Genomic DNA, 18,880 nt, shown 5'->3' with positions numbered 1-18,880 from the left:
TCATTTTCTTGAATTTTGAGAGTCTTCGGGTCCTACTTATGTCAGTAGCCTCATGTTTGCTGTGAGATGCTGCTGGCGCTGAGTTGATGAAGTTAAATTGCGGAGATGGATTTCTGTCCAATTGGATCTCTGACTTCGACTTTTGACTCACAAAAGTACTGCCACACTTCGCGATGCGTTAAAGATTGAGAGTCTTGGGTTGCTGTTCACGATACTCGAGCGAGGAGAAATGAGACCATGGCGAAAAGTTCCAGTAGACCGCGGAAGCGGCGCAACGTCGAACAAGCAAAGGTCACGCTCTACGACGCCGTCGCTGGTCGCGCAGGCGTCGAAGGCTTTCTCACCGAGCCAAAGCCATCAAAACACCGCGACACCATCAGCCAAAATGCCGGCGCAGCTGTCCCGCCCGAAGACGTTCTTTTCCGTCAGAAGGGCGCGCCGGTGAGGTATGAAGAAGACGACATCTACAACGCAGATCGCCACTTGGACCCTTCGAAGCAGCAACTGCCGGACTCGGATCTACTGAAGGCTTTGCATCGGTATGCGTCAGACTGCTATGCTAGGGTCGCGGAGGATGGTGGGGAGAAAGACTGGAGGACCCTGGACGAGACGGCATTGCTGGCGCTGGGAATCTTGATCGAGGAGGCGGCGAGGGAGGCGCTCGGGGAGACGGGGGATCTGGCGCTTTTGGAACCTGCTCAGGAAGAAGGGTGACGATGATCTTTGGAACGAGGCAATCAATCGCGACTTTGGCATCTAACCACGATGACTGGACGATAATATCGCGACTGTGGCAGGCAAGTGTAATGACAGGACAATGATATGCGCTGCTACCTCCTACACGGGACGGGACCAAGGGGACCAAGGTCTGGAGATTCGGATCCCCATGGCACAATGAAGCGAACATGCGGGGATTAGACCCACAGCGATGAGCTTGAGAGGATTGCAAAGATCGCCCAAGTCACGATACCAGAGGTACGACAGCTTGCAACCATCACGAATGCACCGTGGCGTAAGATACTTTATCCAAGCAGCCACGGCAACCGGGGTGCAACGCCGTAAAGCTTGTCTGAACGTCTTCATGCCATCGCCAAGTTGAGAATATATCCATGCTGGAGTGATTACCGTCCGTTCGGAAACGATGCGGCGAGTGGACCTTTGGGTCTCTGCTTCAGACTGTAGCTGTAGGAGCCTTCTGGAATTACCAGACGGTGGGAACGAAGGTGTTCTCGGTATGCCGTGCGATCCGTTATCACTGGCCGAGCTGCTCCTGCGCGGTGGGGACTTCTTATCACAGAGAAGATGGACACCAGCAACTGCGCGACCCGCCCGCTTCTCATGTTGATCTGCCCGAGTCTGCTGGAAGCAGGGACTGTATGACACAGATTGAGGGGCAAGATTGACGGTACAATGAGTACGTGGTACATGTTTGTCATTACAGGTTAATGATCGCGAGACCTTCAGCTCACAAAACTCGCACACCTGTGACCGGCGGCAGATGCACTGCTTGCCAATTTCATGATGTGCCGGCCATCCGACCTGCGTATCCAACGATATCTACCAGGGACGGTCCCCGCCGGCGTGTCGGGGAGGAGAAACTCTTCCAAGTTCGTCTTGAAGCTGTCTTGGTGCTCTCCAGGAGCGTTCGCGAACCTCACGTGGCCCATCTGGAGTCGGTCCACAGAAAATGTGGTGTCCCACGGGCAGGCGGGTCCGCATCTTTTCGATGTCGAATCTTCCGATCGTGGACGGTGACGGACTCTGAAAGACTGGTTGGAACAAGCTAGACAAGGTATCCTTGGCCGACTAAAGCATTCGTCATTTTGGCGCAATGTTGAATCGGCATTTGAGGCTCTCAGTGGCTGCAGACCAAGCAACGCAAGCTTCGAGCAAGGATCTTGGCTAAAAGCAAAGAGTTTACCCGGCCGCTCACATCACGTGAGAGTATGAGTTGGTCTCGCGAAAAGACTTGCTTCGATACGGTATCCGGAGATGTGTGGGTACTGGGCCACTTTTCCTCGCTCGTGGCCATTCGAGAACTCAAGTGGTCCCACATCAACGCCGGCCTTTGCTTCACTCGTTGGGGTCCTGGACAGCTCGCTCTCGTGTCCAGAATTGTCTGCCGCTTGCCCGCTTTGCTCGGTTGGGCACTTGACCTGCACACCTCGTGCGGCACGCCCCTAAGGGCATCTCTGGGGTCAGACGGGATGGTTGTAGAGGTACGGGCGATCTTATATGTTCGGGTAAAATGGGATGAATGTGCTTGCTTCCTACTACTCGAAGCCTGCACTTCATAAGGCCTGCAATGCCCAGAGGTTTCAGGACTCTCCACCAGTTCTCCCGCATTCATTCCTCACACCTCACTGAGGCCTCCAGTTCACCCGATCTTGGGGTGGAGAGACTCGTGCTGCTCAAAGCTCGATCACTTGACTACCACCCGTCCTTCCAACACAGCATACCTGACAGCACAGCACATCACCGAAAATGGACGCTCCAACAAAGGGCACCTTCCGCCTTGCGGGGCGTGAGTTCCCAAAGGTGACCTGGTACACGGATCCATCGTTGCGGAGGACTTATCTATGCTTGATGCTGGTGGTGATCACCGCTGCCACCAACGGATACGATGGCTCAATCGTCAACGCCCTTCAGACCATGCATCCATGGCAGCACTACTTCAACCACCCTCACGGCGCGATGCTAGGACTCTTCACCTCTATCATGGCTGTCGGTTCGATTGTGGCCATTCCGTTCGTGCCCTACATCGCTGATGGACTCGGGCGTCGATGGGGAATCATCATCGGCTGCTTGATTATGATTCTTGGTGTAATCCTCCAGGGCATCAGTATCAACTTCAAGATGTTCATCGCGGCTCGATTCTTCCTCGGCTTCGGTATTGCAATCGCACATGGTGCATCACCTCTTCTCGTCACCGAGCTCGTGCATCCTCAGCACCGCGCCACTTTCACGACGATCTACAACACCACCTGGTACTTTGGATCATTCTTGGCCGCCTGGCTCTGCTACGGGACATCGTTCATGCACACCAGCAACTGGTCCTGGAGAACGCCATCGATCATCCAAGGCCTGCCATCGATCATCCAGCTCATCTTTGTATGGTTCATACCCGAGTCTCCTCGCTGGCTCATCGCCCAAGGCCGCTCCGAGCAAGCCCACCAGGTCCTGGCCAAGGTCCACGCCAACGGCAACATGGATGACGAGGTCGTCGTGCTCGAGCTGCAGGAGATCAAGGACACCATCACCCTCGAGAAGGAGTTCGAGGGCAACAGCTGGAAGCAGTTCTTCAAGACCAAGGGCAACCGCCGGCGGTTGCTCATCCTGGTGACGCTTGGTCTCTTCTCCCAATGGTCTGGCAATGGAATCGCATCGTACTACCTCAACCTCGTCCTGAAGAACGTCGGCATCACCGCTACTTCCACCAAGCTGGTCATCAACGGTTGCCTGCAGATCCTCGACATCATTGTCGCCGTCGGCCAGTGCTTCGTCGTCGACAAGGTCGGCCGCCGCACTCTGTTTTTGGTCGCAACTGGCGGGATGCTTGCCACCTTCATCGTGTGGACTGCCGCTGCGGGCGAGTACACCGAGCATCACAACGTCGCCTGCGGCCACCTCGTTGTCGCTTGCGTGTATATTTTCTATTTGTAGTTCGTAACGGGACCTCACTAAACCCCCATCGCGACCCTGCTGACCCACATAATAGCTACAACATGGCCTGGTCCGGTCTCCTTGTCGGCTACGCTGCCGAAATCCTCCCCTACTCCCTCCGTGCCAAGGGCCTTACTATCATGTTCCTCATGGTCGACTGCGCGCTCTGGTTCAACCAGTTCGTCAACCCAATCGCTCTTGAGAACATCGAGTGGCGATACTATATCGTCTACTGCGTCTGGCTTCTCATTGAGTTCTGTGTGGTCTACTTCTTGTACGAACCCTTGGGTGATTCCCTACCATGTCTGAGACGCTGGCTAACTCCGTAAAAGCTACGTGGAGACACGATACACTCCCCTCGAGGAGATTGCGAAGCACTTTGATGGTGACGACGCTGTCGTCGGTGGTGCTGAGGCGACGCACAAGGCCAAGGAGATGGCGGCGGAGGTTGGGGGGCTGGATACGGTTGATATGAGCGAGAAGCAGCGGAATATTGAGCAAAAGGAACTGTAAGCGTCGGTCGATCGATCGATCGCCTGATGTCCAGGTTGTACCCTTTGCTGAGTGCTCGAGTTGGCGGAAATATATAGACTATGAAACAAAACGACCTTTGACTTACACTTGCTCTTGCATTTCTTATCACAGCTACTCTGCTCCCTGGAAAGATGGAATCGCCTTGAATACATGAGTTCTTCAGAAGTACGGATCTCGAGTTCGTTGTCAACATCGTGGTTTGTCACCAACAGCCCAGGATCAACTCTCTTCCGCCAGCATGCGGACGCATCTTAGTCACCATCCTCTAACGACACTTCATCTTTCTGAACAAAGCAGAACTCTATCTTGATGCCTCCCATGTCGACATCGCATATAGTCTCTAAATAACGATAACTCCGTCGCGAACCCGAAGAGGGTACAATGCTGAGGTCAGGAAATACTGATCACATCCCTCGAAACACCACACCATTTCTATGTATATAAGACCCAAGCGCAGTACCACAACGGTAAAGCATCTCAATACATCTCATCCTCACAATTCATTCTCTTCTCCCACCACCAGCGCGATGGCCAGCCAAGCCTACCAAATCACCTCCCCTTCCACCCTCACCCTCACCACCCTTCCCACCCCCGTCCCCTCCCCTGGCCCTAACGAGGTCCTCCTCCGCCTCCACGCCACCTCCCTCAACTACCGCGACATCCTCGTCATTGACCACAGCCCCGCCTACCCTGTCCGAGCCAAACAGAACCTCATCCCGTTCAGCGACGGCGCCGGCGTCATCTCCACCGTAGGTCCTGGCTCCCGTTGGAAGGCCGGGGATAGGGTGGTCCTGCACCCCAACCCCTGGCTCCACGGGAACGATGCGAGGGGTTTCGATGTCCGCACGGTATTTGGAGGCGGGGAGACAGATGGGACAGCGAGGCGGTGGATGGTGGTGTCGGATGAGAATCTGGTCAAAATGCCGAAGGGGATGGGGATGGAGGAGGCGAGTACGATGTTCACGGCTGGCGCGACGGCTTTTAGGAGTCTGTTTCATAATGGGGCGGTGAAGGCGGGGCCGGGGGTGAGGGTGTTGACGCAGGGGACGGGTGGGGTGAGCTGTTTTGCTATTATGGTACGTCCAGCTCTCCACATGTGTGCGAAGGCTGTACTGATAAGGTATAGCTAGCCGCAGCAGCAGGCGCAGAGGTTGTAGCCACCAGCTCATCAGACGAGAAGTTGGAGTTTGCGAAGAAGCTTGGAGCGACGCACTTGATCAACTACCGCAAGCATCCTGACTGGGACAAAGAGGTCCTCAGCGTGACAGATGGGAAGGGGGTGGATCTCGTCTGCGATGTCGTTGGCGCCGGGTCCATCGAGAAGACCATCAAAGCCACGGCGTTTGGAGGCTTCGTTTCGGTCATGGGGATGCTGGGAGAGGATTTCGCGAAGCCGGTGGATATTATGACGGACCTGTTGTTTGGTGCTAAGACCTGTAAGTGCTGATCTCTCATTGGAAGTGAACATGGCTGACCAGCAAGCAGTGCAAGGACAGCTAGGCGCCAGCAGTCGAGAAGTCTTCGAAGAAATGTCCGCGTTCATGGAGAAGCACGACCTTCACCCACCAGTAGCGCAGGTCTTCGAGTTCGAGCAGGCGGAGGAAGCGCTGAAGGCACTGACAACGCTGACTGTACCGGGTAAGATAGTCGTACGCTGCTAGGTAGAATAGTTAATGTCATCGCTCCTTCTTCGTCTCCCCATTCTGCGCCGCTTGCGCAGCCAAATGCTTCTTATACCCATCACACGCCCTCCGTATGCCCTCCGTCAGCGGCACTTCCGGCATATACCCCAGCACCTTCATCGCCTTGGCATTATTCGAGTAATGCGTCCTCATACCATCCTTCACACTTCCACGATCAATCGTCGGAGCATTTCCAGTGAACCACGTCATAATCTCGAGTATCAGAGCCACAAACCACGCAATCGCCGTCGGGATATGAATACGGTACTTCGGCACATGCCCAAACTGCGCCCAGATAAAAGCAAAAGCGTCCCAGAAATACACCGGTTCCTGATTCGAGATGAAGAAAGCCTGGCCCGCAGCTGTCTGCGTTGTGAGAAGATTCTCGATCGCGAGAATGTGCGCTTGCACGGCGTTGTCGATGTACATCCAGTCGTAGAAATTTTCACCGTCGCCGACGATGAAGTACGTCTCGCCCTTGCGAATGAGGTCGTGGATCAGGCTCATGACCGCCGTGTCCTCTGGTCCGATGATGGTAGCTGGGCGAAGAGCGCAGGCCTGCAGACCAAGCGATGCGAGCTCAGGGGCGAGGACGTAGGATTCAGCCATTCCCTTCGACTTCCCATAGTGCAGCGTTGCGCGACCGACTGGAATGCTCTCGTCCATGTTGTAGTAATCGTGGTCCAAGTCGTCGATAATCACGGTACAGCTGGACGTATACAGGAACTTCCGGCACCCCGACGACATCGCCGCGTCGAGGACATTGCGTGTCCCACCGTAGTTGATCGCTTTGACTTTCTCCCATTGCTTCGGATCCGTGCTGTAGCGATCCTTCCTCGCTGGCACGATGCCGGCAGTGTGGACGACGAGATCTGGACTGTACTCGACGAAAGCATTGTTCACCGACTGCGCGGACGAGATGTCCGCGGGAATGAACTGTGCGATGCGTTTTCGAAGGTTGTCCGGGGGAGGATGCAGGTCCAGGATGGAGATGCGCCACTCGGGATGTTGTGTGAGGAGCCTTTCGACGATCCCGCGTCCAAGGAAGCCACTTCCTCCCGTCATGAGGACTTCGAGACTTCTTTTTGGTCCGCGCATTGTGTCTACTATGAGATCGATCGTTCTGTAAGTAGGATAAGATGGCGAAGACTCTCTAAACGAGGTGATGCCAGTACCACCATCCGGCTGACCCCGGTCGTTGCTGATGAATCATGTCATCAACAGGGGATAGAGTCCTTCCGAGTGCTCGCTCGCACCGCTGCTGTATAGACAGCGCTCAAGCATCACAATGTGGATGCTGATATGACCCAGTAGGAAGAGTTCAATGCAGTCCTGATGCAAGGATGATTCAACTCCTGCACCCGCAACCTCGACCGTCATTGCATCCATCCCTCGCAACTTCCCTTCTTGGCGGAATCAGACGGGCAAAATCACATGAAAGTCCAAAATGAAACTCAACGCCCGTACCGGTACCCTTGCCCCCTCCCGGTCTCTAACCACTCATTAACAATTCTCCATAGCCCTCTCAACCCCCACCACCCTCCTGGTCCCCTACACTCCCCTCCACGTCCCCACCTACCATGAGTGGATGCAGTCCCCGGATCTCCGACTTGCCACAGCCTCCGACCCCCTAACCCTCTCCGAAGAATACGCCATGCAGCGTTCCTGGCGCTTAGACCCGGATAAACTTACTTTCATTATCTGCTTGCCTTTGCCACATCCTCTCCGGCTGCCTGGGGATGAAGGGGAGGAGACCATCAAAGCCGGCCAGTACGACGACCTAGAGCGGATGGTGGGGGACGTCAACCTCTTCATCTACCCCTTAGACCTCGACGAAGACGAAAGCGCAGCTCCGCCGACCTCGAGTGTGGTTGGAGAGATTGAACTCATGATCGCCTCACCCCTCCACCGTCGCAAGGGCTACGGGCGCGGAGCCCTGCTGGCATTCATCTCGTACGTACTCGCTCACTGGGCGGAGATTGCGCGGGAGTACGCCGGTGGCACGTCAACAGCTACTGCTACCTCCTCGTCCGACGATGCCGAGCCGCTGCGGCTGGATCATCTGCGTGTGAGGATAAATGAGACTAATGTCGGGTCTATCAAGTTGTTCGAGGAGCTGGGATTCACAGCGGTGAACGAGGGCAAAGCGAACTACTTTGGTGAAGTTGAGCTACGCTGGTACGGTGGGATGGAGGATTTGAAGGGTAGGAGGGGTTGGGAGGAGGTACGGCAGTTGACGTATGAAGGTCCAGGCGTTGAATGAAAGTGATGGAGATGTTAAGGTGAGTTCAACTAGTTCTCATGTCGGTGATCTGGTGGTAGCTACGAACGGTGGATCCTTCCGTCTGCTCGACGTGCTTAGCAACGAAAACTCCCTCCCGAGATGCATCCCGCTCTGCACTTTTGACCATCGTCACTCATAGGTGCTCGCAGCCATAACCGTCCTTGCTGGGATTCCTCTTCACTCATCGCCTTTTCGCATAATGAGTTGACGTTGGAGCACCCGCTCACATGTTCACAGCAGCGTGGAACTTGGTCCCAGCATACACCGCGTTGCTGCCCAGCTCCTCCTCGATCCTCAGAATCTGGTTGAGCTTCGCCAAACGCTCCGACCGTGCCGGTGCACCCGTCTTGATCTGCCCGCTGCGTAGACCGACCGCGATATCCGCGATCGTCACATCCTCCGTCTCACCAGAACGATGCGACACCATAACACCCCAGTCCGCGCCGTAAGCGTCCTTGGACGCCTGGATCGCCTCGCTGACCGTGCCGATCTGGTTGACCTTGAGCAGCAGCGCGTCGCACGCCTTGGTCTCAATGGCCTTCTTGATGAACGTGGGGTTGGTGACGGTCAAGTCGTCGCCGACGATCTGGCACGGCGCGTCCTTGTAGAAGTAGCTCCACGCCTCCCAGTCGCCCTCGTCGAACGGGTCCTCGATGGAGACGATGGGGTACTTCTTGGCGAGCTCGCGGTACTGGTCGGCGAGCTGCTCGTACGTCACCCACTTCGAGGGGTCGCTGTCGGGGTTCTTGAAGTCGAGGTCGTACTTCTTGGCGTCCTTCTTGTAGAACTCCGAGGAGGCGACGTCCATGGCGATCTTGACCTTGCCCGTGTAGCCGGCTTGCTCAATGGCGGTGGTGATGAGAGTGAGGGCTTCGTCGGCAGTCTGGATGTCAGGGGCTACACCGCCTTCGTCACCGACGTTGCCGGCGGATTGTCCGTACTCTTTCTTCGCGAGAGCCTTGAGCTTCTGGTAGACTTCGGAGCCTTGGCGCATGGCTTCGGTGAAGGATGGTGCTTCGCTGTGCACAATGTCAGAAAATGGATATTGTTGATTGATGTGACAGTATATACGTCGGCACAACCATGAACTCCTGGAAAGCGAGTCGTCCACCAGCGTGCGAGCCGCCGTTGAGCACGTTCATGAACGGCACGGGCAGGACGTATGGCTTCTTCGTGCCCGCCAGGTCGCTGATGTGGGAGTAGAGAGGGACACGCTTCTCAGCAGCGGCGGCCTTGGCCACAGCCATTGACACACCGAGGATGGCATTTGCACCAAGCTCGGTCTTGTTTGGCGTGCCGTCGAGCTTGTTGAGGAAGTTGTCGACGGCGGTTTGGTCCTTGACGTCCATGCTCTCCTTGATCAGCGCTGGGGCGATCTTGTCGTTGACGTTGCTGACGGCCTTAGTGACGCCTGTACATCACATGTCAGATATGGCTGTCAATACTAGAATAGTGATGATGTGTGCTCACCCTTGCCACCCCACTTGCTCTTGTCGCCATCGCGGAGCTCGCAGGCCTCGTTGGAGCCGGTAGAGGCGCCAGATGGCACGATGGCACGGTGCAGGCCGGTCTCAGTGACAATGTCCACCTCGACGGTCGGGTTGCCGCGGGAGTCGTAGACCTGGCGGGCGTGGATCTTGGTGATGCCCATCTTGTCGGTGTCTGTCTGTTCTCAAGCTTAATGTCAGTCTGCTGACTCGCTGATGCAGTGAGAAGTAAGGGTGAGGCAGCGATCGATCAAAGAGCTTCCAGAGTTGAGAGTGCTTGGCTCAATGGTGTCTAGGTGCAATGCTGGTGATATGAGGAAGGTAGCACTCACTTCTTTGGTTGCTTGTGGTTCTTGTCCTTGGTATATGTCTGTCGGTTGCTTATGAAGAGTGGTGTAAGCGTTGAGTGAAGCTGGTGAAGTGAGAGTTGGCGGTTCAGAATTTGTTTGAGCTTGTGACGCAGGCGTTGGGAAGGTGCGCCTCGACCGCGGGGCTGTTCGCTGTTGCTTTTGGAGGGGCACCCGTCGATCTGCATAAGGTTGCGCTAAGGGGGCGAGCCGACCATGCTAGCTACTTTAAGCAAGCTTCCGCATCTTAACATCGACTTGCGCATGTGCCATCCGCCTCACGTCCTGAACAACATCGCCATCCATCTTCACCACCTCCTCCTTCACCATCACCCCGATATACTGCGATCCGACATCCGACCCAAGCGCACAACAATCCATTAAACAGCCAGGGCCACTCAGTCCCATACATTCGCAACAGCCACTCGAAGAGGCAAAGATGTCGGCGGACCCGGAGAGAGATCAGGCGCTGGAGGACTACAAGAACAAGCTGCTAGAATCAAGAGAATGGGAGGCCAAGCTGAAGGCGCTACGGTTAGAGATCAAGGATCTGCAGCGCGAGTTCGATGTGTCAGAGGACAATATCAAGGCGCTGCAGAGCGTGGGTCAGATCATCGGCGAGGTGCTCAAACAGCTGGATGAGGAGAGATGTATGCCTTGCCATCCATTATAAGCCTTCGGAAGGCATGCGCTGACAGTATGGACCGCACAGTCATCGTCAAAGCCTCCTCCGGCCCCCGCTACGTCGTCGGCTGCCGGTCAAAGGTGGACAAGGTAAAGCTCAAACAAGGCACGCGCGTCGCCCTCGACATGACCACTCTCACTATCATGCGCATGCTGCCCCGCGAAGTCGACCCGCTAGTCTACAACATGTCGCTCGAAGACCCAGGACAAGTATCTTTCGGCGGCATCGGAGGCCTGAACGAGCAGATCCGTGAGCTGAGAGAGGTCATCGAACTCCCGCTCAAGAACCCCGAACTCTTCCTCCGAGTCGGCATCAAACCACCTAAAGGCGTGCTTCTCTACGGTCCACCCGGCACAGGCAAGACACTTCTCGCACGAGCAGTCGCTAGTGGTCTGGAAACCAACTTCCTCAAAGGTGCGTAACCCCTCTTCCACCCATACCCTCGCCACCCTTACTAATTCTTATGTCTAGTCGTCTCCTCCGCCATCGTAGACAAATACATCGGCGAATCCGCCCGCCTGATCCGCGAAATGTTCGGCTACGCCAAAGAGCACGAGCCCTGCATCATCTTCATGGACGAAATCGACGCCATCGGCGGCCGCCGCTTTAGCGAGGGCACTTCTGCCGACCGTGAAATCCAGCGCACGCTGATGGAACTCCTCAACCAACTCGACGGCTTCGATTATCTCGGCAAGACGAAGATCATCATGGCGACGAACCGGCCCGATACCCTGGACCCTGCTCTGCTGCGTGCTGGACGGTTGGACAGGAAGATCGAGATCCCGCTCCCGAATGAAGCGGGACGGTTGGAAGTGCTGAAGATCCATGCGGGTGGTGTGGCGAAAGAGGGGGAGATTGATTTTGAATCGGTGGTGAAGATGTCTGATGGGTTGAACGGAGCGGATTTGAGAAATGTGGTTACCGAGGCGGGGTTGTTTGCGATCAAGGATTATCGGGATGCGATCAATCAGGATGATTTCAATAAGGCGGTCAGGAAGGTGGTGGAGAGTAAGAAGTTGGAGGGTGAGTTTTACTTTTGCGTTTGTACATGGTGATGTATGGATTGCGCTGACGATTGCGATACAGGCAAGCTTGAGTACCAGAAGTTGTAAGACTACGCCTCTGCATCGGGACAGTGGTGGACACGGCCGTGTTGCCGGCGGCAAGGACTTCGGGTATAGACAGCGGACGGATCGAGTGAGCGAGCACGGCGTTCGCGATCCCGTGGGCATTTGAGAGCATAGCGAAAGGATCTGTAATATACACACTTCTACCTCCAAACCCTCTACCGTTTCACGTACATCAGCTTGCTCGCCTTGCTGCTCTACTAACAGGTTCCACTGTTTCCACTGCGTCGCAGCCTGCTCGAAGTGATCGCTCAAAGGCTGTGAAGTTGGTTGATGACCGTCACCAGAATGCATATCTGACTGTACAGTGCCCGTGAACCATACACACTGCCCGGCTCCTACGTTGTGAGTGGATGGCCTCTTCGCCTCTTGAAAGAAGTGAACGGGAGCATTTGCATGTGGCGGAAGCCATGATAATGCTCTCGGAAGGTGAGATCCAGGTCCTGCTGCTTGAGCACCACCAAAAGAAGTGTTGCACCATGATCCAAGTGATGCTTAAGCGTACAATATAACACCACCTCCTTCACCCCTTCCCTCTGAGAAGGTTGACCCAAAGAATTCCACATCATCCACCATCCTCCGTCGACAGACTGATATCTTATCTTGAAGAACTCCAAAAAGACAAAAGAGAAGACCTTAAGCTGCAATTCGAAGGAGAAGAGAAACTCAACAACCACGAGGAGGAAGTCTGGTTTGCATCATTCATTATATTAACCCCCAAATCGGTGGGTTCATCTGCTCGGTGCGTGGGGAGCTCGGTGCAGGAATAGAATCGGTTATCGGTCGCAGATATGCTATTGATCCAAACCCCTCGAGGGGCACGCCAAGCATATCTATGGTGAGAAGTTTGATTAGAACGATAGAGGAGGATGGATACCATTGAACAGAAGTCTTAACCGGTAAGACAGCGCCCGGCCTAACCCTGGTCGAGTTTTGATTGAGGTTTTCGGTGTTCCACGGGGAAGGGTTACCATTGACCAGATGCTAGTGGATAGCAACGCCCGGCCTGTGCCCTGTCGATGGAGTGATGAATTTTGGAATTAATATATAAGGGTTGAAATACGGAATGCGGAGATTGGGCCGGCGATGAGGTGAGGTTGGACATCGTGGCGCGGTGGAGGACCAGTGGACGACAGGGACGGGCAACAATCGCAGAGTCGACATCGTGTTTGAGCGGGTGGAGTAGCATTGCGATGTTGTGAGAGATACCAACCACCTTCCTGATAACAGTCTTTTCATGTTGCAGTGGCCATCGTGTGCAAGCTGTGCATGGATGTAGCAAATTTCGTGGCCTCATTCATGCCGTTGCACTCACATGCCGTAGCTGCCTGATTCATCGAATCCCGCACATCATCTCGGAAGCACGTCCCACGCAGTAGCAGCATGTGCGCAAGCCCAACCAAGACGGCGACCATACCGGCACTCTCCACCACCGACCAGCCAGCACTCCATCCTCCTCACCTCCACCACCCACTTCCGTCCTCATCCTGTGGCCATTCCCACCCTTTTCCTTCACCACCCATTCCTCATTTCGTAATCCCCAATGACAACTTCAAACCATATGACTCGGCAGCAAAAAATTCCCCACCCCCTCCTTAACCGCATACTCAAACCCACACTCCCCACACACCAACCGCCCACTCACTACCCCCGTCTCCATCAACAATCCATGCAAGTCCCTCAACACCTGCGTCGCCTCCCCTTCCCCGTCAACAAGATCTTCGGGTTTAGGCACCTCGTCTGGCAGGGCGGGCAGACCAAGCTACTCCATATATTAGCACGAGCGCCACAACCACGACCCGGTAAAAGCCAAAGGGGACGGGAAGAGGGCGTACCTCGCTGCTTATCGTGCGGATAGCATCCCACTCCAACCGCGGAAGCATATTACGCAAAAACACAGCGTTCAAATCAACCTCCACCTGCTCCAACTCCGCGTCCCTGGGGTGGAGGGGAAAAGCGGCCGGGGCGGATTTGCACGTCTTGCGGGCACAAGTGAGGAAGTTGAGGGTGAGAAGTTTCATCTCTTGCTTCACTTCTCGGTTATCGGACGGGCATGGCTTTTGATGTTGTGGGGGAGGAGGAGGCAGGTGGTGGTGGGATGTGAAGTGAATTTAAAGATTCAAAGCGGCCAATCAGGAGCGGGAAGAGCGAAAACCGAAGCCTACGCACGTGATCGTGGTTGGGGATACTAGTAGCTTTCACATGGCATTTCGGCCGACATTTTGCGATTGAGCACGGTGAAAGGCGAGGGTGAGGTTGCTCAACGGATTAAGTATTAACACACAACAAACATCTAACCCCACCCCTTCTTCCCTCTTCCCTCTTCCCACTCAAACACCGCTCAGCGCCATTGTACGAACACGAAAACCCCCCCCCAACCATCACCTCTGAATCTGGGTGAGGTAAAGAATAATTTTGCTCGCTGTGCCATGAGCCTCCTTTGACACTGCCCCACCGTTTTGTTGGTTTCCCGTCCTGACTCCAGCCTGCCGCGGTCCCAGTCTACCCAAACAAGAGTTGTATCCCGCTGATGCAAGTCGTAGCTTATGAACAAGGTGCGGAGCGGACAGCTGCATTTCCCCTCCCTTCACTCGGCGGTTTTCCAGTCAAGACATTACATCCTCCCTCCGCCGCTCACTCATACTCCTGATACAACCCCTCCACCCCATTATCCTTCTTCCGTCCAAACCCAAACTTCTTCCTCTCCCTCCTCTTCTTCATCTCCGCCCACCCCTCCTCCTCTTCCTCATCCGCCTGCACCTGCTTCGCCATCACCCTCGGCGCCCCCTTCTGCTTCTCCACCAGCCGGATCATTGAGGACTTCCGCTGCTCCGGCGGCGGTTGCTGCTGCACCGCGGGCGAAAGGTTCTGCTGTTGATGTTGCGGCGCGTATGGGTTGACGGTGAGGGAAGAGGTCATGGTTTGACTTCGTCCCATGCCGTCGTTGCCGCCGCTCGTCACGGGGCGGTAGCGGGAGGGCATGCCGACGTTGCTGCGTTCGCTCGGGGCGATGGAGGGGGCGTAGCCGGGTCCGGGGCCGGCGCCGGGGACGTTCATGCCGGAGGGGGCGTAGGTGGTGGGCATGGCGCTGTTGGGGCGCTGGGCGCCCGGTGGAACGTCCCAGCGGGTGGGCAGGTGGGTCATGGTCATTGCGCGGCCTTGGTAGGGTGGTGCTTGGCTTCGGATGGAAGGTGTCCCTGGACCGGCCTGGCTCATCATTGACTGGCGACTGCCTTGCATGGGGACGCCGAGGAAGTCTGGGGAGGGTGTTTGAGGTGGAGGTGTTTGGCCTAATTGCCGGCTTTGCATCTCCATCATGTTCTGCATGAATTGCATCTGCATCTGCATGAACTGCTTCATCTGCTCTTGCTGCGGATCTGGGGTGGACGGCATCATGGGCATTGGAGGCATCGGTGGCATGCCCGGCATCATGGGCATCTGTGGCATCATGCCACCGCTCGGCATGTAGGTTTGTGGAGGTTGGAGGTTGCCCATCGTCATGGACCGTCCCATGCCCATCCCAGGGTTCGCGCCAGCTCCTGGGAATGCCCCAGTGGCCGGGTTTGGACTGCCGCGTCTTGCAGCCTTCGCACGCTCCTCGCCAGCAATAATACCGACCAGACCGCCAGGATGGCCCATCTGCTGCTGTTGAGGCTGCATCATCGGTTGCTGCTGTTGCATCATTGACGCGCCCCCGTAGACCGATGCAGCGCCGCTCATTCCCAGCGACTCGCGTTGTGGTTGGTTCACCACACTCGCGCCAAAGTACGGATCCTGTGGTAATCTCCTCGCAAACGGAGGCAGATTCCCTTGACCTGCACCGCCGCCAGCAATCGACGTCGCCGAAGACATCCGTCTTTGATGTCCAAGATCGTTCTCGCCCTGCCGTGTCGGTGGTCGTGATGAGCTGGGAAATCCATGTGCTTGCAGTATCCCGAGCGGCACATCCTCGTCATCGTCGTCTGTCTGCTTCCCACGGACAGAGTCTGGAGGCGGCTGCCCTCCAATACCGCCAAAATGCAAAAGTCCAGCAGCCGCAGGTGCACTCGCGGCCGCTCGGTCCATACTGGGTCGAGCCGCAGAGGGCAGATCTGCCGGACCACCTCCAGTGACTTTCTTCATCTGCTGCCTGTAGACCGACATATTCGCCTCTTGCTTTTGCCGTTGCCGAGCCAGCCTCTTCGCCCTGTCCGCGTCGTCCTCGGCATCGTATTCATCCGCAGAATTATCGTCCTCATCGCTCTGATCCGCGCTGCTGGGACCGCCGCGCTGTAACTGCTCAAACTGCTCTTTCGTCATCTTCTTCAGTGTCCCACTCTCTGTCCGCATATGCTGAGGTCTCAATGCTCGACTCGGAGGCCCGACCGGTGATGAATCGAAGGTTGTCTCGCTGTTGGAGAGCTTGGCGGTCGCTGCTCGAGGTGTGGTATTACTCGACTCCCAAAGCGACCCTCCACCCTCTGAGCTTGCTGGGCTCATTGCGCCAGATCTCGAGGCTCCCGCGGATGCTTGTGAAAGCATACCATTTGGCGCACGCGTTGCCGGAGACGCATTTGAAGGACCGGCAAGCGGCTTTCTCGTGACGGTTGCTGACCTGGATTCTCTGCTGGTTGAGAATCCGTCTGTATTATTCCTGTCGTTTGGCTGGACACGTTTAAAGTTAATCGCTTCGTCCTCGCTGGAAGAGTAATTGTCAGCCTCGTCGTTCACATCGCTTCCAGAGTAGCCGTTCTGGCTGTCGTGCGACATCCGCGAATCGAAGCCAGGTGAGGTCCGGTCAGATAGTGGTGCGTATCCAGCTTTCGACTTGCCCAGGAATGCCGGAGCCATATTTGAGAGGCCAGATCCATGTGCGGGTACTGGCGGCGCATCCTCAGGCAACCTAGGTGATCCCATGGGTGACGCACCCGCCATTAAACCTTCATTCGAGCTTTGGCTATCGAGCGAGTATGGCGATCCTGCAGCATCTCTGATGCTCTTCAGCTCCTCCGGGGCACGACCAAAAGCTTGTCTGGAATGTGTTTTGGGCGGAAACATTGGTTCAGACTCCTGTATCACGTCAGCATTTGACTGAGTAATCGTTTCAGCCGTACGTACGGTTCGATGATACGCAAGCTTGGGCGGTGGAGGAGGCGGCCCCAAATCACTTGGGCTGTGTCCCTTAGACCCATCAAACATGCTCGAAAAGTCACCACCGAGATCTGATGATCCGAGATTGAGGTCCAAGGTCGGCTTGGAAGGCACAGCAGTACTTGCATAGCTGCTGGTTGTCAAGGCGCGTTCTCTCTGGGGAGGACTGTGGCTTCTTTCGGGCACATTGGGCACAGGAGGTACGGGCGGCGCATTGGCTACTCCCGAGCCGTTCCGGTTGTGCTTTTGGCCCCAGGAGAGAGCCCTCGCTGCGCGGGTGGAGAATGAAGGAGGCGGCGGGAGTGGCGCGTCAGCCTTGGGTGTGCTGCCTGGGTACATGGGCGTCGTCTTGACTTTGCGTGGAAACAAGTCGTCCTCGTCCGGCTCCCGCTCAGCGTCCACGGAGGACGGAAGGGTAGACGACGAGCTATGTCGTGCAGATGCCGACAGAGACTCGTTGTAGCCGCTTGAGCCGGAGTTGGTGGTTCCAGCGCTGCCCCTGTAGCTGTTTAGTTTCCTGCTCGCAGCGTATCCATCACCTGCATCTCCGACACACCTATTCACCGCCGCAGTCAAATTCTCCACCGATTTCCCGCGCAGGCCTACCAGCGGCGAGTTGAAAGGCCGCTGCACCTGTCTTAACCTGTCCGCGGCGCCTCTGTTGTCGCCATTGAGGTTGATCTTTTCGGGCCGCTCGAGGACGCGAAAGGAGGAGCTAGCTTGGGCTGGCGAGGCGGCGGGCGACTCTTCGTCGAGGATGTTGCCAGAGGACTTGCGGCGGGCGAACTTGAGCGGGTTCTTGGGCATGTAGCCGGTGTTGGGGGAGGGTGGTTCGAAGGGTGCTGACGCCTGTCCCTTGTTGGAGGTCGCGGCGCGGTGGGAGCGTCGAGGGCGATGTATCGCGATACTCCCTAAGACTGCCGCATGGAACAATGGATGGTGGGTATGGATGCTTCGGATTATGTACACCGGGCGAGGGTCGTAGTGCGCGTATCACATGCAGATGGCTCGTAAATAATGGCGGACAGGGTCCAAAAGTGCTGCTGTCGAAGCTGGAGGGCTGATGCGTCGCAAGCGAGTGTTAATGTCGTGATACACGTGAAGTCTGTGGTGTCGGGCAAGAGCGAGTGAGGAGGGGGAGGGTGGTGGTAGTGGTAGTGGTGATGGTGATGTGAGGAGAGAAGTGCTTTCGCTTCTTGCTGCTGCCGCACAGCACTCTTCCGGCCTAGTTCGCTCTCGAAAATGGCAGGCGAGGGATGGGGCAGGATGGGTGGCGCAACGACTTACTCCAACTTTAGCTCTCCCGCCGATCTCTTTTGAATGATTCTCCCCAACCTTCTCAGTCGAGATGGCTTGTCGATGATGGCAGGCAAGGCGAGAGAAGGTGGAATACACAATGGTAACTTGATGGGAACACGACTACAGACCACGCTTCACCGTCGCACGCCGGGCCTCAGCACGCATCGCACAGACATTCGTTCGGCGAGTCGGCCTTCCGCCTTCAGGAGAAGCGACGGGGATTATCACGAGCTCTTAAGCTTTTGCCTCTTCTTCTATTGCGAGATATAGGGCTGCCTCGACGAACAGCCTCACCAGCCATCAACGATCGTACGGTCTGTGGAAAGATGCTCGGTGCCTTTCTCGTACCACACATGAAACTACATCCTAGGACTTGTCGCTACATCAACAACCGCAAGGGCGTGTAGACAAGCAACGCATTGATTGGACATGATCTTCGATCTCCCAAATCCGACCACGCCCAATTCCTTCTTTCGTCCAGGCGTGGCTTGGATCTTGCCGGACTTGCAATGTTGCCTGCATCATCATTCATGCACGACCACGCATCACCATTGACCATGCCACCGTACACGACTGGAGAGTGGTGTTCCTCGCCTCTTCACGAGTGGAGTTCGTCGACTGGCGCAGGGCCACCTCCACACA

At 56.0% G+C, this 18,880-nt stretch overlaps 8 protein-coding genes across 8 annotated transcripts; 5 read left to right on the top strand and 3 right to left on the bottom strand.

The window, feature by feature from the left end:
- Nucleotides 1–237: 237 nt before the first annotated feature.
- On the top strand, nt 238–714 carry LTR77_002374 (uncharacterized protein; the record flags this gene model as incomplete). Its single annotated transcript, XM_064799633.1, has 1 exon — nt 238–714. One exon carries the CDS (start codon nt 238–240, stop codon nt 712–714), a length of 477 nt encoding a protein of 158 aa, XP_064662388.1.
- Nucleotides 715–2,484: 1,770 nt separating this feature from the next.
- On the top strand, nt 2,485–4,176 carry LTR77_002373 (uncharacterized protein; the record flags this gene model as incomplete). The annotated part of the gene is made up of 3 exons (XM_064799632.1): nt 2,485–3,644; nt 3,719–3,937; nt 3,996–4,176. The coding sequence occupies 3 exons, from the start codon at nt 2,485–2,487 to the stop codon at nt 4,174–4,176; spliced, it is 1,560 nt and encodes a 519-aa protein (XP_064662387.1).
- Nucleotides 4,177–4,724: 548 nt separating this feature from the next.
- LTR77_002372 (uncharacterized protein) lies at nt 4,725–5,858 on the top strand (the record flags this gene model as incomplete). Its single annotated transcript, XM_064799631.1, has 3 exons — nt 4,725–5,273; nt 5,324–5,633; nt 5,683–5,858. 3 exons carry the CDS (start codon nt 4,725–4,727, stop codon nt 5,856–5,858), a joined length of 1,035 nt encoding a protein of 344 aa, XP_064662386.1.
- A 15-nt stretch (nt 5,859–5,873) lies between these two features.
- On the bottom strand, nt 5,874–6,977 carry LTR77_002371 (uncharacterized protein; the record flags this gene model as incomplete). The annotated part of the gene is made up of 1 exon (XM_064799630.1): nt 5,874–6,977. One exon carries the CDS (start codon nt 6,975–6,977, stop codon nt 5,874–5,876), a length of 1,104 nt encoding a protein of 367 aa, XP_064662385.1.
- Nucleotides 6,978–7,326: 349 nt separating this feature from the next.
- LTR77_002370 (uncharacterized protein) lies at nt 7,327–8,142 on the top strand (the record flags this gene model as incomplete). The annotated part of the gene is made up of 2 exons (XM_064799629.1): nt 7,327–7,348; nt 7,400–8,142. The coding sequence occupies 2 exons, from the start codon at nt 7,327–7,329 to the stop codon at nt 8,140–8,142; spliced, it is 765 nt and encodes a 254-aa protein (XP_064662384.1).
- A 244-nt stretch (nt 8,143–8,386) lies between these two features.
- Nucleotides 8,387–9,814, bottom strand: ENO1 (phosphopyruvate hydratase; the record flags this gene model as incomplete). Its single annotated transcript, XM_064799628.1, has 3 exons — nt 8,387–9,182; nt 9,235–9,574; nt 9,634–9,814. The coding sequence occupies 3 exons, from the start codon at nt 9,812–9,814 to the stop codon at nt 8,387–8,389; spliced, it is 1,317 nt and encodes a 438-aa protein (XP_064662383.1).
- Nucleotides 9,815–10,436: 622 nt separating this feature from the next.
- RPT4 (26S proteasome subunit rpt4) lies at nt 10,437–11,794 on the top strand (the record flags this gene model as incomplete). The annotated part of the gene is made up of 4 exons (XM_064799627.1): nt 10,437–10,647; nt 10,710–11,096; nt 11,154–11,705; nt 11,769–11,794. The coding sequence occupies 4 exons, from the start codon at nt 10,437–10,439 to the stop codon at nt 11,792–11,794; spliced, it is 1,176 nt and encodes a 391-aa protein (XP_064662382.1).
- A 2,649-nt stretch (nt 11,795–14,443) lies between these two features.
- LTR77_002367 (uncharacterized protein) lies at nt 14,444–17,746 on the bottom strand (the record flags this gene model as incomplete). Its single annotated transcript, XM_064799626.1, has 2 exons — nt 14,444–16,858; nt 16,907–17,746. 2 exons carry the CDS (start codon nt 17,744–17,746, stop codon nt 14,444–14,446), a joined length of 3,255 nt encoding a protein of 1,084 aa, XP_064662381.1.
- Nucleotides 17,747–18,880: the final 1,134 nt, after the last annotated feature.

This window comes from Saxophila tyrrhenica (assembly GCF_035928015.1).
Source record: "Saxophila tyrrhenica strain CCFEE 5935 chromosome Unknown scaffold_3, whole genome shotgun sequence".
Taxonomy (NCBI): Eukaryota; Fungi; Ascomycota; class Dothideomycetes; order Mycosphaerellales; family Extremaceae; genus Saxophila; species Saxophila tyrrhenica.
This window is presented reverse-complemented; position numbering and strand designations above follow the sequence as displayed.